General features: G+C 43.3%; 1 protein-coding gene across 1 annotated transcript in view; it reads right to left on the minus strand.

Annotated features, from left to right (window-relative positions):
- si:dkey-215k6.1 (transmembrane protein 132D) overlaps positions 1–17,692 on the minus strand; it is a 285,229-nt gene that overhangs the window by 173,325 nt on the left and 94,212 nt on the right. The window contains exons 2-3 of the mRNA XM_070546396.1: positions 3,620–4,038; positions 1,903–2,477 (exon numbers count right to left, since the gene is read on the minus strand). Of these exons, the coding sequence (XP_070402497.1) occupies positions 1,903–2,477; positions 3,620–4,038 (994 nt within the window). The remainder of the gene's footprint in view (positions 1–1,902; positions 2,478–3,619; positions 4,039–17,692) is intronic.

A 17,692-nucleotide genomic window follows, 5' to 3' on the forward strand; every position in this document is an offset into this window, starting at 1 on the left:
ACATGAAAAGAAAAACACGTACAGAGATTCTTACACTAAACATTTAAGCGTTCGTTGCAGATGTTTGTGACACAAATAAATGTAGCGGCTGGATTAAAACTATGATGCAGATTTCTTTACAGACCAACATTTTTAGAAACTCCACCACACAGCAGAACTCCTTCAGGCCTGTGTTATTTGTGGAGATAAAACATTAAAGTTGGAAAACAAAGAAAGTCAGTGATGGAGTTGTGTTGCTGTTAGCCAATCAGAGGCGTCATGTTCAAATAAAACTCCGAGTTCTGTAGTTTTCTGTTACCCGATCCTCTGGCTAAGTTCTGGTTCCTGACACAGGACCGCAAGAGCTTTTTTCCCACAGAGATGGACTCACAAGGCATTCGTTTCTACTAGAGACAGTCGATTGATTTAAAAAATCTATGAAAATGTAAAAAAATTAAATCACTAAGATGTGCTCTGTTTTGTGGTGTAGCTGTAAAATAATGAAAATGAGGCCACTAGTGTCATTTCTAGTCACTTGATCCACTCCACATATCACATCTGAGTATTTTTGCATTTACTTTACATTAAACAGTAAATGAACTGAACTCTACAAGCCTACCCTACAGGTTTGTAGATTCATCACAGAGGAAAGGTTACGCTCTTTCCTAAATAAAGTTGGAGCTGGCCACGCTCACCCAGGCTGCTATAAGCTGAGACGCTCTAATATGGGGGAGGGGCTTGAAGTAGAGATGCTGCTGCTCCAGCAACAGCTGTTCTCATGGCGAGAACTGGTTCTAAGCTTATTGATGATGTCACAAATGGGGATTTTTTTAATGGTTGATTTAAAGAGCAAATTGCAGGGTAAAATTTTTTTTTCGAATTCATATAAAATGCTGTCCAAAAACACTATTTAAAAGCTTATTGTGCATATCTGGTTTTAAAATACATAACAGCAGAGTTTTCTGGTGGAGCGTGGCTTTTAGCTCGTTTCTAAATGTGAACTCTGACGTAACCAAAGGGAGTCAGAAGCTCGGCTGCCTCAGCTCGGTGTGGAGAGTGGCTAGTTTAGGGTAGAGAGGTCATGTGATCCAGTCAGTGTGTCACTAGTGTTGGGTTGTGTTCATGTTGGTAAACTAGAGTGTGTGAAGGCTGCACCGACTCCAGCCCGTCTGGACATCGAGTCCCCGGGTTCCAGACATGAGAAACAGCGCCTCTGTCTCCGTGCCTGAGGAGCCCGCATCGGTCGGTACCGGGACAGGGAGGTCCGCGCTGGGCTCCGGAGACCCGAGGCGGGGTTTAAAAAATTAAATGCGGATTTCTGGAGCTCCGATCACCGTCACAACCAGGTCAGAACCAACCACCAGAAGAGACATGCAGCTCAGCGGGCCAGCTGGTTTCCGGGTTGGAACCGGATCAGAACCGCCGCCTGGACCACCAGGAGAGGATGTGCGGCTTTTAAAAATACCAGCTCGACTGTCTCACTCGTGTTTGTGTCAAATCCAGCTCACAGAAGCCCGCATGAGCTCCAGAACCAGATGACAGGCATCTTTCTCTCTCTCTCTCTAAGCTAAACTAGGATACATGAACGGATGTTAGCGAGTATGAGGCCGCTGACATACGCTCATTAGTATTAATATTATATTAACTGACCGATACTACTTTGTATGGTACACGATAGTAATCTGTACTATATTGTGATGTTAGCACACGAGTTTAAGCTAACATGGTTAACTCACCAGACACCTGCTGACAGAGAACTTTGTAGAGGCAATAAAGACCCAGATGGATCTAAAGCTCAAAGTCAACATTTGGTGAATAAAAAGCAAGATGTAGAACGACATCAAAGCTGTAGTAACTTGACAAAAATGGGAGAATTCAAACTAAAGTCAAACCAAATCATTCAAAGAGCACTCGCGGTCTTACCTCAATGTGAACTGATCTTTGTTCGAATCTGTCCTCATGTAGATGCCAAATGCCACAGTTTTGCCAAGCCGTACTGGACTGGGTGGCACCAGAACATCCAGATTTTCATCCAACTGCAATATTTCTCCTTTGGCAGAAACTGTGCCCACGCTCGTCTCCACAGAACCAGCTTTCAACATGTCCTGAAGGCCTCCATCCTCTAAGGTGCTCCATTGTCCTCCAAGACCCATGCCAAGGCCTCCAAGAGGCCCAACGTTTGCACTCTGAGCTCTCCATGGCTCGTTAACAATGGAAGGACACTCTTGGCCAGCTCCTTCCATTGGTATAATTGAGTAATACACTTCCACTGGTGGTAGAGTCCCTTCAAGAGGTCTTTTTTTCACTTGGGATGGTGTAAACCAAGCTGGTGGAATCTCCAGACGGACAACACAGATGCCAGATGGTCCCATGAGACGGCAGCCTGCTGAAGGTGCTGCATCACTGATGTCACGGATGGCTAAGGCTCTGACACATGGAAGAGCAGGAGGAGGCGGGTCAGGCTCATCCCAGCGCCGACCAATCAGGTAAAAGAGTACCTAAAAAGAACAAAGTACTACAACTCACACACAAATCAAACCACTTTACTTATATTAAAATGTGACTAGAAACAATTTTCTTACAATTGAAAACCGTTTGAGCCATATTAAAGAGTGGGGCTCGCAATGACCCAGGAGCTCGGATAAATGGTCCAATTCAACCCCCTTGATTAAGCACTACTGGTTTAACCCAGCCCGCCTGACCAGGGCATCAATATTAAATTTGCTGCATGCTTGTTGGACGGTGTACCTCGACTGGCGGGGGGATGGTGCCGTAGTGCAGCCCAGCTATGGTGGCCCGGGATAAGGGTGGGGGAGCAGACAAGGACATGTGCATGGCTCCGGTCTGGATATTCCGAGTAGATGCTTGAACGTGAACACTTCAACATTCCTTTTCTTGTCTTGTTTTGTTTTGCCTTCTCATTTATTGAGGAAGTAAGCAGTAGCTCAGGCTAGTGTTAGCAGTAGCTTGCGCTAGCTTTAGCAATAGCTCGAGCTAGCGTTAGCAGTATCTTGGACTAGTGGTAGCAGCATGGGCAAGTATTAGCAGTAGCTCTGGTTACCAGTTCTGCCTTTCCTGGTCTCCACTGATTATCTTTTCTTATTCACTTTCCTCACATTTTTAATCACGAGTTGTTCTTTTTACTTTTCCCAATTTGATGATATTTTTAACCATTTTTAATCTTGTTTTTATTTTTTCATTTTTGCTTTTGTGAAGCGCCTGGTGATTTTTACCTTGAGAGGTGCTAAATAAAACATGGTTTCGTCTTCTTCTTCTAGCGACCACCGTTTATAAATTGCCCAAGGTGAAGTGAGTTTGGGCATGCAGTCTTCAAGCTTATGATGTGGTAAACCAGCTTTTCTCAGCATGAACCGTTTCTCAATGCAACATCAAGCTGCTTTTATACAACAACAACATCAATGCAGTTTTCAATTCTACCATTCAAATCATAAATCCAGATCTTTTTCATCCATTTGATTCCAGTTGTTTTTCATTTCCAGTTAAACCCAAAACTTAACTTTAAAACTCTAAGGCACCTTGAAAAGGCAATAAACAATAATATGTTTCAAACAATAACCATTAACAATTCATGCTACTTAAATCACTAAATCCGTGTATTTCTTTAGGAAGATGTCAATACCTGAATCCAAGGCTTTGTTGACCCTACTTTAGGCACCACAACTTGACCTTTGACCTTCCAGTTTAACGTCACCTGGTTGGTTGAGATGAATAGATGTGGCGGAGGACCTTGAAGGAGCTCCACCGGGATTGGCTGCTCAATGCTCAGATTTCCATAGCTACAGTTGACACTTGGCAGGGACTGCGGAGCAGCAACGCCTGGCTCCAGCTGGTGAAGGAAGAAAGGCTCAGTCCGAGCTGACAGGCTGCCATTTCGCATGACCTCCTGATTAGCTTCCCGCAAGAAGAAGGTGGAGTCAGCCCCACTTAGCTGGCACTGAACCGGGAGATAGGTAGGAAGGGAGGAGGAGAAACGAGGTTGGGAAGAGTCCAACCCTCCGCCTGGTCCACTCCCTGCTGTTCCGGCTGGGCTGTCAGACACTAAAGAGAGAAAAATAACAAAGAAGGAAGGTTGAAAGTGGATGAAAGCAATGAAAATTTCACAAATGTAAAGTTTCAATAAAAATGAAATAACTATAACACTTCCACTCAAAGCAGCTGATCATTTAAAAACCATAAATAAGGAAACCTAACGTTTGTTTATCTTTGAAAAGCATATTTATTGCGATCACACTAATCTCAACTGACACAGACCATAATATACAGTGTGTCTTAGCACGTCTTCTCCTTGGAGCAATGGTAAAAACACAAGCTTCTGGTTGTGTGCACCAACGATGGACCAACGACTTCCATCCATGCATCTTGTTTTTTCTCACACAAATTCTAAGAGCAAAACAGCAGCAAATATAAAAATAACTCACTGCTCTTTGGCAGTTTACTTCTTTATTCATGTCCCCGTGCATTTAGCAGACATTTGATAAACACTGGGACTTTTGGACAGAAGGATCTGTTGGGTTTTTGGGGCGTATTTCACTTCCAAACGGGTTCCAGTGCTGTGGTGGGAGTTCGAATAACTAATCTTTATCCTCCATCTGTTTAGCTAGTTGGCTTTACATTTTGCAAAGCGCCAAATTAAAACTTGGCTCCATAATTTTAACCTCTGAGTGTGAATGTTAGCTAAAGGAGCCACTTTTGTTTAGTGAACTCGTGTCTTCAGTGTAAAGCGTCGGGATGTGATGTTGGGAATCGGCTAAGTTGCTTTTACGGACACTTTTGGCAGAGAAAATATTATGATTGTTTTTTAATGAACTCATCACCTTGATAAAACTGCATAAATGCATCTATTCTAATTGACAAATTTGTAACATTTTCCTATGAAAATAATTCCTTTGTGTCCCAAATTGTCTTTGGTTTAAATGCTGCCTGAAATGCTGTAAACCTACACACTGATATGGGATACCATTTAGGACACATCGTAGTTTCCTGTTTGGCATTTTTCGTTATTTTATTGTTGTTTCTCATCCAGTTTAACAGTTACAAGTTGGAGATGGTAGTGGTTTTTTTATATTCTTCAGCAAAATAATGCGGCAAACAATATGTAATAATTAGCAATTCAAGCTGATAACAATAGATTTACCTGCATTTAAACACTGTAGCAACAGAAAATGTGCTCTCTTTAGCTCAACCACTTATTCCTCAGTAGGGTCACGGGAAGGCGGTGCCTATGTCTAGTAGTCAACGGGCAAGAGGTGGGGGGGGGGGGAGTAAAAGCACATGACTGATTTAGTCTTTGTATAGAATGATATTTAAGGGGCTGTAGAACAGACAGACATGATAGACAGATAGACAGATAGACAGATAGATAGATAGATAGATAGATAGATAGATAGATAGATAGATAGATAGATAGATAGATAGATAGATAGATAGATAGATAGATAGATAGATAGATAGATAGATAGATAGATAGATAGATAGATTGAGTGATTGATTGATTGATTGATTGATTGATTGATTGATTGATGATGAATGTTATCTATCTGGATGCTGTTTATTTACTATTAAAAACTGAGCTTTGAACCTCAATATAGCTTAAAAACTTTGTTGGGGCTCACAATGACCCAGGAGCTCTGAAAATAGCCAGTTTATCCTATTAGCGCTTTCACAATCTGCATTTTCCTCGCATCCACAAGGATGTTGGAAGTAGCTTGGCTTAGTCTGGTCTACCGTTAGCTTGTCTTAGTGTTAGCAGAAGCTCAAGCTAATGTTAGCAGTACTTCAGCCTAGCGTTAGCAGTAGCTCAGCTAGGGTTAGCAGAAGTTCAGCCTAGAGTGGTTCTGTGGTTAGCATTACTGCGCCTCGTGATTTTCATCTTGAGAGGCGCTATAGAAATGATATTTTCTTCTTCTACTACTGCAACCAAGGTTTATATAATCCAGACACAGGTGGGTTGGAACATACAGAAGTGGCTTGATAATCAGGTGTTATCAGAAGCATCTCTCAGAGTTTCTCTCTCGCTTTTCAAGATGATTAATCGAAAGCAGCTCACACATGGCTTTGACCTGTCAGTATGCTACATTTCACCACCCAAGCTGCCTTTGTTCAACTAAACAACAACAACATAAGAATGGCTTTACATTCTACTGTCCCTTTAAATATGAGAACGTAAAATTCCTAAGCTGCTGCGTGCATTAGGTCGAGTTTTGAATAATCATCATATGCATCATTATGTTAAGCTAGAACAACAGGTTCTGTCTGGCAAAGTTTATAAAGACGATAGTTCAGAAACCTGCTGTTTACTGATGGCAGCTGAAATGTTGATGCTTTAAAAAGACGTTTTATGAGACTTTTGTCTACAGCTGAGTCCGTGCAACATCCAGCTTTGTGTGTTCAGGCGCCATCTTTTTCCATCAACACTGAGTTTGTTTAGAGAAGGACAACACTGTTTAAGAGCAACAGCATCTTCAGAGACTTTTAAATAAAGCTTAGCTTGTAGTTTAGTAATCTCAGAGTTCCAGTAAGCTTTGGATGCCACTACATCCTAAACAATGACTGGACAGAAAGACGTTGGTGCTGAAGTCATATGAAACACAGAAAATGCACACGTGCAATCAGGAATTTATGTGGAGAAGCGTGTGTCTGCGTTTTGGTGTCCCAGGGAAGCCGAGTGTGAAAATATAATGAGGGTGGGACAGGATAGCGCTGTCTGGGGTAAGTCATACTGAGGCGACCACACATAAAGTAAGAGCAGAGGAAGAAGAAACGGATACCTCGGTGTAAAATGAATAAGCAGGCTGGTTTTGGTTATGGTGCGTGGGCATGCAGGGATACGTTCAAAGGCAGAAAGACAAGCACAGGGAACAGAAGACAGCAAGTGAGCAGGAGAATAGAGGGAAGTGGAGGAGGACGACAACAACTAAAGTAGGAGAAAGTGAAAAATATGGTACAATATCTGCTCAATTTTACACGAAGATGCGGTTTGGATGACTGCGGATGGTGGTATTTCTCTGTTACACACACTGACTGCGTTTAGTTCACCACAAATGACACCGGCTCGGTCCTAGTCAGGCTTTGAATAGATGTGTGTTGTGCAGTGTGTGAATAAAAGTTTAAAAAGAAAGTTCTGGAAGCTGCTGACAAGTAGAGACAATAAGGATCCTCAGAAAACAACCGAATCACGAAAAATGTATTCATATCTGTTCAAATGTATTCAACAGCTTCTTTGCTTTAGTGTGAATTTAATGATTTTGAAGGTAAAGTGATGATAATTTTATTTTGCTTGTAGCTTAAGAGGCAATTTGATGTGTTGCAGTTTGTCGTTCCCTCATAGTGAGAATCACACGAGCGAAGGAGGAAACAAACGCAGACATTTGTGCAAGCTCTGGGTTTCTCTTCTCCTTTCCCTTCCGTGTGGGTGTCCTTGAAATGCGAACATTTGTGTTTCAGTGACCGCAGGAATCTTATAAAGCATATGTTTCGGTGCCATGCAGGGACCCTGAGCAGCTGACACACACAGCAGAGCAGCAGGCTAAAGTTGACCCCTGGATGAACTCCGCATCGTCAAATCTGAGACGCAGATTTTGATTGATTTATTTCTCAAATTTTGTTATTGGTTCTATTTTATCTCAGCTTTTGGTCATCATCATATTCATGATATCTATTATTATGGCTCTTATAGTGTTGATGAACTTTAAAACTTTGAACAAAGTGGGAAAAAGGATTTATTTTATGATCTTTTCATATTTATCAAGTTATTAATATTAAACTTGTCTCAGTAGGTGGCGCTATGATATGAGCCAGGGTTGGTACTCCAACATCCTGAAAATCATTGGCTAACATTAAATCTGGCATAGTCCCGATTCCCTGGCATCATTACTTTGGCAACCATGGCAAACAACAGGAGTCCATCCCCGCTGTGTCCTGCTGCACCGTGCATCTGTGTGTGTCCGAGTGCATTTCTGAGCACTCTAGTCTTCATAAATGTGCACGCACAAAGAAGAGGGCATGGCTGAAACTCTAAACGCATATTCATGTACTCTTGTGGAAGGAAGATCGTGCCTGACAAAGTAGACCAAACGTAAGCCCGAGCGTCGTCGTGTGTGAACAGTTGGGCAGGAACAAAGCCAGATGTACAGACTTGACAAGGCCCATCTGTGGTCTGTCTTTCTCCATAAAAATGTCCATCCTGCTCTATTCACACACACACACACACACACACACACACACACACACACACACACACACACACACACACACACACACAGCCAGTAATCAAAACACACTGAGGCGTGTAGGACAGGAAGAAGAAGAACGGAGAGTGAAAGCAAAGCCCGATGGGCGAGTGAGAAGGAGGTGATAATAGTATCAGCGGTGCTCGATACTGAATCAGATTATTAGCTTTGATTTCTGAATGGCACACAACAAAGCACGCACCCAGGGTTATCTCTTACACCATCATGATGTGACTTTGTGTATAAGAACATGTGCCAAGATGGATTTAATGAAAGATCAGGAGGAAGCGTTATTAACCTGCACCGGGCATCATCCTGCTGGTGAAATTGTTTTTGTTATAAAATAAATCTTTGCAGATGAAAGTAAAACCAAAATTAGAAAAAATAAAACATTAAAACTCGGATTAAGACTAAATTATAACTAAAGTGATCTACATTGTTGTCGACGAATAAAAGACGAGACAAAAATCAACAGCAGCAAAATGGGCGCAGAGAAATCAGTAGTGTCTCAAAGGCGGCCATGAGAAGTGTTGCTTTTGGGGACTCTGACTCTTATATCGCATCCAGACTGATGTGTCTGTCCTTGTGTGGGGCAGCTCAAGCCGCGGCAGGAAAGAGAGAGAGAGAGAGAGAGAGAGAGAGAGAGAGAGAGAGAGAGAGAGAGAGAGAGTGTGTGTGTGTGTGCGTGCGTGCGTGCGTGCATGCGTGCGTGTGTGTGTGTGTGTGTGTGTGTGTGTGTGTGTGTGTGTGTGTGTGTGTTCTTCACAGTGAGATAAAGAAAGTGTATCTTGGCTTGGACAATCCTCTACCGTGCACCATCTTGCCACAGGAGTCCCCCAGGGCTCTGTACTAGGACCTCTTCTCTTTGCCATATACACCACCTCACTGGGTGAGATCATTCGATCACATGGCTTCTCCTACCACTGCTATGCAGACGACACCCAGCTCTATCTGTCATTTCCACCGGACGACCACACTGTCTCTGCACGAATATCAAACTGTCTCTCTGACATATCAAAATGGATGAAATCCCACCATCTCCAACTCAACCTGTCTAAAACTGAACCACTTGAAATCCCAGCAAAACCATCCATACAGCACAATATCTCAATCCAAAATGACTTCCTATCTCTGGCTCCTTCAAAGGCAGTTCTGGGTGTTGTGATTGATGAACACCTGACCTTTAAAGATCATGTTGCCTCTGTTGCTCGTTCATGCCACTTTGCGCTGTATAACATACGAAAGATCAGACCATACCTAACACAACATGCCACCCAGCTCCTGGTGCAATCTACTGTCATCTCCCGCCTCCATTACTGCAACGCCCTTCTAACTGGTCTTCCAGGCTGTACTGGGAGACCTCTTCAAATGGTCCAGAACGCAGCGGCGCGTCTGGTCTTCAATCAGCCTAAAAGAGCACACGTCACCCCTCTGTTCATTGAGCTCCACTGGCTACCGCTAGCAGCACGCATCAAATTCAAATCGCTAACACTAGCATACAAAGTCCGAGATGGTACGGCTCCCATCTACCTGAATCCTCTTGCAAAGGCTTACGTCTCGGCCCGGCCGCTCTGGTCATCACAGGATGGTCGGCTAGCAGTGCCTACACCACGCTCAGGACAATCCAGACTCTTCTCATGCATCGTTCCACAAATGTGGAATGACCTTCCAAGCACTACCAGAACAGGAGCTTCCTTTTCAATTTTCCAGAAACCCCTGAAGACCCTGCTCTTCAGAGAGCATCTTCTTAACTAGCACCCTCCCTGCACCCGTCCCCCCTCTCTACTGTCCACTCCTTGTTCCCTCCTCTCCATGACTGATGTCAAGTTGTTGTTGTTGTTGTTGTTGTTAGCCTCGAGGGCAACATGCCGATTATCACTTGTAAGTCTCTTTGGACAGAAGCGTCTGCTAAATACATAAACATAAAAAGATGGATTCAATCAGAGATGTTTACTCCATGACATGCAAAAGGATAATGAATTGCACATGCTGGAAGCTTCCGCAGGCTCATTCTACCCGCCAATCAGAGGCTACCCTTAATGGGGCGTGAATTTGAGCCAGCCAATCAGACGGCAGTGGGTGCGTTGGGTCAGTTCGGCCTGAAGCAGACCTCCTTAGGAAGAGGACTGAAAATACAGCCGGTTGAGCAAGGAAAAAACAGGCTATCCAGATGTGAACACTTTATAGCATACCTGGGCAAGGGCGAACCAATCAGAGACTGTCCTACTGAGAGGGGAGGCAGAGCTAGCTCCTGTTTGAACAAGCTCAGTAAAGAGAACAGTTGAACAGGTTTTGTCAACAAGGAGAAAATGTCCACGGCTAGGAGGAGAATTATTAGATGTAGCCACCTGAAAAGCATTGCTTGGCGAGTAAAACAGTAAAATAGTAAAATAGCGTCATCTTTGTCACGTTAGATATGGGCAACTCATGACCATGTAGAGTTAGTCTCGACTAAAGTAAAAGAGACTAAGGCGTGTCTTGTCAAAACTGACGTGATCCTGCACAAACAAACATGCTCATATGAATTCAAATAAATGTTAACATGCTAAATAATTACCTTTTTTCTATTCATCTGAATGGATGCTTGGTTACTTTATTCCTGAAACAGCAGAACTTAAAGTGGCTCAGCCTTCTGCAGTCTGTGTCAAACACTCTTTTTTGTGGTTTCTTCTACATTCTTGTTGAATCCATCCGTCTAGTCCAATACGCCGGTCTAATAACTGTTCCTCTGATCTTCTTTTACAACTCCTTGGAAATTCGGAGTTATTGAGCAGAAGTATTCTGAGCATGCGGTAAACTGCAACAACAGAACACAAACGAAAGGAACAAACCCTCAGCTGCACACGCGAACTGTGGATGTACGCCGAAAGGCCCGTATCTGAGAAGTGTTTGATGAAAAACATCAAAACGGCGGTTTGCTTTCTGCCTGATGCAACACGGGCTGGAATGAAAATCCATCAAAGGGGAATTTTCTAAGAAGAATGAGCAGCATTGATTAGATGATGCATGCTATCTGAGAGTGAGACGGGTGAGATAAGAATGGAGGGAGAGCAGCAGACAACTACAGTGAGACAGAGATGGCTTGAGTTATGCAGGAAAGAAAGGAAAAGTAGAGGGAACAGATACGAGGATGAAAGAGGGATGAGTTTTCTATTTCTGAGCAGCACATTCATCACAAGCGTAGCTGATTTTGGTGGTCTCCTCTCTCTTGTTCTTCCCTCGCCTCTCTACTAGCCCTCACACTCTCTCTCCACAGGTGTAAAAAGTGTTTCTATTACAATATTTTAAATGTGCATTGTTCCCTTGTCCAACATCCACTGGGGCAGATTTCAACCACATGTTCTCAATGAGAGGAGATGAAACAAACTCTAATTCCTGTAACCTCTGATATTTGGAGTAATTTCACACTAAACTGCAGGTTTTGCTGTTCTTTAATGTTCCTCGTTATGTCTACTTGATGACTGAAGAGCAAACATCTTGTTCCAGGCCGATGCTTTGACTGACGGACGACTGATTGCTGACTAATAGAAAATCATCCCAACATGACCACCGGATAATTTCCTTTCCTTTTGTCGTCCCGGAGTAGCTCACTCCCATCTGCCTGTCCCTTTGTAAAACAAGAAGAAGAAAACAATTTCACATACATGTACATCTTTTTGATTTATGTCCTTGTCACTGGCCCAAAGATGTCATAGTGTGCTCTCCTAACCCCTAACCCCACTTTCCGACCATCTTGCTGGGATCCAATATCCCTCCTTTCACATTCCACTGGCCTGCCTCTTTTTCTCAATTTTGTCTCGTGCTTGTCCACAAATCTCTTCTTCCTCTCACCTGGTCATCAGTCTCCTTGGTTTTCTCATGAGGTTTCTCTTTATCTTTGCATTTTCCCAACATAAAGGGAAGCCAATGAACCACAATCCACTCCTAAAATACTCCAGCAATGACAGTAAATCCTTTTACGAGAGTATTTTAACTATATGAAGGAAACAGACTGTAAAAGCTGTTAAACCCCATCCATAGAACTCTTATCTGAAGGGTCAGTGAGCCTTCACAAGGAAGGAGCTCAAAGGCTCCTTTGACAAATAAAAGATCAGTAGATGTTTCTGTTTTTTCCACAGCTAATATAACATTTGGTCAGGCATCACAATTCGTAGCTAAACTCAGAAAGAAACGATTGTCATTTCAGATCCTCCTAAAGATCAAACAGCTGTCTCCTGTTTCACCGCACTGTAAAAAACAGCCGTTTATTTAACAGTGATAAAACATGACAGGACAAACCCATCTACTAGAAAACCACCTAAAACGGTTGTTTTACGTGAAGTTGATGTATATAAATTCATTGGTGGAAAACAATCATTTGTTCATTTGTTTTCTTTGTAAAAAATGCGTAACTACAGTAAAGCACACTTGCATCGGTTTTTCTAAACCAAAAATTTCCTTAAAGTTTATAATGAAAAAACACAGATTTTACATTTATTTATTGGAAAAGCTGAACTTTTATTTGCTGGTAATGGTGCAAGGCATTTACTTCCTGTTTCCCAGTGTGCTTAGCGGCATTTAGGTTGTTTATTGTGCTATCTGGATCCCCATTACCGTCCGCAGCAGTGGTTGCTAATCTTCCTGGGGTCCATTTTCAAAAGCACTAAAAACATTTAACAATACAAATGATGAAAACATTATAAATTATTACATTAGGATTTTAAAAGCTGTAGTGGCCAACCAATACCAGGTGAGGTCTGGCTGAACCGTTCGTCTGAGGGAAGTGTCGTGACTCGTGAATGCGTGCAAAGGCTGTGCTGCTGTTCAGTACTGATGATATTATGTTTATGTTTATGTTTATGTATTTAGCAGTTGCTTTTGTCCAAAGCGACTTACAGGTGATAATCGGCATGTTGCCCTTGAGGCTAACAACAACAATAACAACAACAACTTGACATCAGTCATGGAGAGGAGGGAACAAGGAGTGGACAGTAGAGAGGGGGGACGGGTGCAGGGAGGGTGCTAGTTTAGAAGATGCTCTCTGAAGAGCAGGGTCTTCAGGAGTTTCTTGAAAATAGAAAAGGAAGCCCCTGTTCTGGTAGTGCTTGGAAGGTCATTCCACATTTGTGGAACGATGCATGAGAAGAGTCTGGATTGTCCTGAGCGTGGTGTAGGCACTGCTAGCCGACAATCCTGTGATGACCGGAGCGGCCGGGCCGAGACGTAAGCCTTTGCAAGAGGATTCAGGTAGATGGGAGCCGTACCATCTCGGACTTTGTATGCTAGTGTTAGCAATTTGAATTTGATGCGTGCTGCTAGCGGTAGCCAGTGGAGCTCAATGAACAGAGGGGTGACGTGTGCTGTTTTTGGCTGATTGAAGACCAGACGTACCGCTGCGTTCTGGACCGTTTGAAGAGGTCTCACAGTCCAGCCTGGAAGACCAGTTAGAAGGGCGTTGCAGTAATGGAGGCGGGAGATGACAGTAGATTGCACCAGGAGCTGGGTGGCATGTTGTGTTAGGTATGGTCTGATCTTACGTATGTTATACAGCCTTACTGTTAATCAGTTATACGGGAGACAAAAGACGGTGTTCTCAACCAGCCGAGGAGGGGAGCCAGGACGACAACGCATGGTTTGTGCATGGTTTGTGCTCCGCGGTCGTTAAAGACCTCAGTGGTTGTTGGTACTTTGGAATAAAATGTTAAATGAGAACTACGAATGTTTGCGAGTAACTGTTTATTGAGAACGATCCTTTGATGATCTTTGGTGTTGCCCTTTCATGTAATCTTTTAAAAGCCCACCCGGTCTTGAGTAAGTTTAGTTTGTGAAGATCGCTTCTGAAAGGAGTTTGAGATAAATCAGTAGACTAGACTAGTTTTCGTTTAGATTAAATGTTGCATGAAATTCAGGGTGAATCCCTGCTGTTTCAGTTCATTTAAATCCTTAATAACTCACTCTTTTTGTTAAAATAAAGATTTGTTCGTTTCGGTAATTTCTGTATTTTATTTTTTCTGTTTTGTGCCCTTTAATCTCAAATAAAACATGTATTGATTTTCCTCCTGTCGAGTGTTATGCCCCCCTCCACCCCCCCCACCCCCCTCTCCACACACGATTCTCCAGTGCCGGGGCTGTAACACCGACTCGATGCTTTGGACTGTTTCAATTTTACACAAAGTGAAGTTGAAAGACATGAGCAGCAGTTAAGGAGGCAAAGCTATCATAACCAGCTATAACCTTAATGGCACTTAATTGGTTATTTCATTCTGAATTAATTTTACGTAATGAGGAAAACTTAGAATTTTGATTTTAGTGTGAAAAAATGTTTTTAGTGGCACACATTAAATTTAATAGATTATTTACATGTAAAAACATTATTTTCTATTGTAAAATATTGAGTTCAGCACCATTTTTAACTGTTAAAAACAACAATGAAAATAACTTCTCACCGTTAAATGTTAAAAAGGTTTTGCCCGTAATTTTACGGTACCATTCCAGCAACCCCAGCTGCTGGCGTTTTACCATAAACTCTACAGGTTTTTTTACAGTGCATTTTGCATTTATATTTGTATGCATGCCTATTTAATTCTTCCATCTTCGTTCTCCTTGTAAATCGTAGAATTTTCTATCCGGGCTCTTCTTCAAGGAAAAAAAGGTCAAATTCACCACTTCTGCAGAAAGGTGAGAATAAATGGGTTGAATAAAGTTCCCGAAAATTCAACGTGTGACTTTTGTGTGCGTGCGTGCGTGTGCGTGCGTGCGTGCGTGTGTGTGTGTGTGTGTGTGTGTGTGTGTGTGTGTGCGTGCGTGCGTGCGTGTGTGTGTGTGTGTGTGTGTGTGTGTGTGTGTGGCAGAAGGAGCAGGGAAGTGTGAAGAGCAATTTGAAATGGTCACCCTACAGCTGAGAGACGAAGCCCTCTCAGAGAGGAAGTCGAGCAGCACCGACAGAAGTGGATGAGCAGCGTGCAGGACATGTTAAACTCTCAGCGACTTACAGACAAACTTGTTTATTTTTACTTCATGCCATGCATATTATGTTGTCTATCAACGCATAACTACACATTTGCATATTGATCTACATCTTCTGATGGATCGATAGATGGATCAATAGACTGATCGATAGATAGTGCTTTAAATCTTTGCAGCCTTACTGATCTTACGTGATTTTTGCCAACATGTTGTAATTCTTTGGAAAAATATGAGAAAATTACTGAATATTTCACAGGCCTGTGTTTGAAACAGAGCTTTCCTGAGTCTAACGGGCTCGACACACGGGAGGTGACATCGCCTCTCCTCCATTCATTTTCAATGAGACATGCGCGACAAAGCGATAATCGCGGGTCTCCCTCCTACAAAGCGAAACGCGAAAAACGTGCGTGTGAAATTGTGCGCTCGTGCACGTGTCGTGCACAGGCGACCCAGCGACGCGATCCCAGAAAGTTGAAACATTTTCAACTTTTCATCGCTGTCGCTCGGACGAGGACCAATCAACGGAGGTTTCATTCACTGACCAATGAGCGGACAGGATGCTCGCACATCTCCGAGCAAACATGGAGGAGAAGTTGACGGTGGCACAGGAGTTAAGAGCTCTCCCCGTAATCGGAAGGTTGCAGGTTCGAGTCCCGCTCAGTCTGTCGCTGTCGTTGTGTCCTTGGGCAAGACACTTAACCCACGTTGTCTGCTGGTGGTGGTCGGAGGGACCGGTGGCGCCAGTGCTCGGCAGCCTCGCCTCTGTCAGTGCGCCCCAGGGCAGCTGTGGCTACATGGTAGCTCATCCCCACCAGTGTGTGAATGTGCGTGTGAATGGGTGAATGACTGATTGTGTTGTAAAGCGCCTTGGGGGGTTCCAGGACTCTAGAAGGCGCTATATCAAATACAGACCATTTACCATTTTATAGTAAAATCAGAAGTAAGATTTCACATAACTCTAGCAGCACCTTGTGAAACATCATATCTACCGCTTTATTTACTCTGAACCGCTTAAATAACCTTAATTCCCTCCAACCTGACACAGCCAATCAAAACCACGGAAGTTTCGATTTCGCCATGGAACAGAACGCGTAGACGGCTTTGCCGCTGGCCGCTGGTCGCCTCCCGTGTCTCAAGTCCCTTAGAGCCCCCCAAGGCCCTTTACAACACAATCAGTCACTCACAGCTTGGTGTTGATGGGCTACGATGTAGCCATAGCTGCCCTGGGGCACACTGACAGAGGTGAGGCCTACCACGCACAGGTGCCACTGGTCCCTCTGACCACCACCAGCAGGAAAGGTGGGTTAAGTGTCTTGCCCAAGGACACAACAGCAGCATTCTCTGCAGGGAGCCAGGATCAAACCTATAACCCTTAGATTACTGGACAACCCGCTATAACTCCTGAGCTACTGCTTCCCCCAAGAGACCAAGTTTACTCAGAGATGGTTAATGCCCAGAAAAGAAAAAAGAAAAGTCTGTGTGTTGGGTCAGGATCTACAGGCTGTGAATTCCAGACAAGGATAAACCCACTGGTCCTTGGAATCGTTCAATTCTGTTCTTCAGTGATCCAAAACCAGTCAACCAACTTGTGAAAGCTGCTTATGAAGGAGCTAAAAGACTTGCTGCCTCAGCTGACTTAATGAAGCAATAAAAGCAAAGTGGGTTTAAGGAAAGAGAAAAAACAGGAAGCAGAAATACCGTGAGAAGCAGCAACTATGATGGGATATAACCGTGGACTTTTGGTGGGGTGGGTTTTAAATAAGAGACGAGAAAAGTCAGAGAGAGAAAGGGCGTGCAAGTAAAAGATGGAAAAAGTAAAGGACAAGCATGACGGAAACAGACAAGTAGTGAGTTAGGGCAAGGCAGTGGAGAAGCCAGGAAAGGGAAGATGAGTGCTGAGAGGAAATACGACATCTGAACAAGACAAAGGTAACGGAGATAAATATTAAGACCCAAGGAAAGAACTGAACGGTGGCGAAAGGGTCGGTGGGGAAGTATGGGAAGAAAGAAGAGACAAAATCAGAAGTGTAGGAGGTGAAAGAGAACATCACCAATAATAAAGGTTTTAGTAGTTTGAATTCAACGTGATAAAAGACTAAATGCTGCTGACCAAACAGGTAAATAAAACGTGAAACGGCATCAGAGGCTAAAGTTCACAGACGCCACAAACGCAACTCAAAAAGATGCGTTCACTCCGACTCAAATTCACATTTCAGTTGGTAGCAGAAAAGAGGTGAGAAGAGGACACGGGACGAAGGGAAGGATAAGGCAGAAAAATGTACGCCTGTACTCATTTCAGACATCATGTTCATTTAATAAAGACTCAGAGCCATTTTCTGAAGATTCAACCTGAAGATGCCTGACTCGTGAAAACTAAAGGATGAAATAAAACTCCTGACGAACTGAATCTTCCTAGAAAAGGAAATCTATGTTGGCCAATTCATTTGTCGTTCCTTTTATTGGTCACTATTGACTGTTCAGCGTCACGTTTTCAGTGAGGCAGAAGCATTAGAAACTCT

The sequence above is a fragment of the Nothobranchius furzeri genome, chromosome 17 (genome assembly GCF_043380555.1).
Source record: "Nothobranchius furzeri strain GRZ-AD chromosome 17, NfurGRZ-RIMD1, whole genome shotgun sequence".
Taxonomy (NCBI): domain Eukaryota; kingdom Metazoa; phylum Chordata; class Actinopteri; order Cyprinodontiformes; family Nothobranchiidae; genus Nothobranchius; species Nothobranchius furzeri.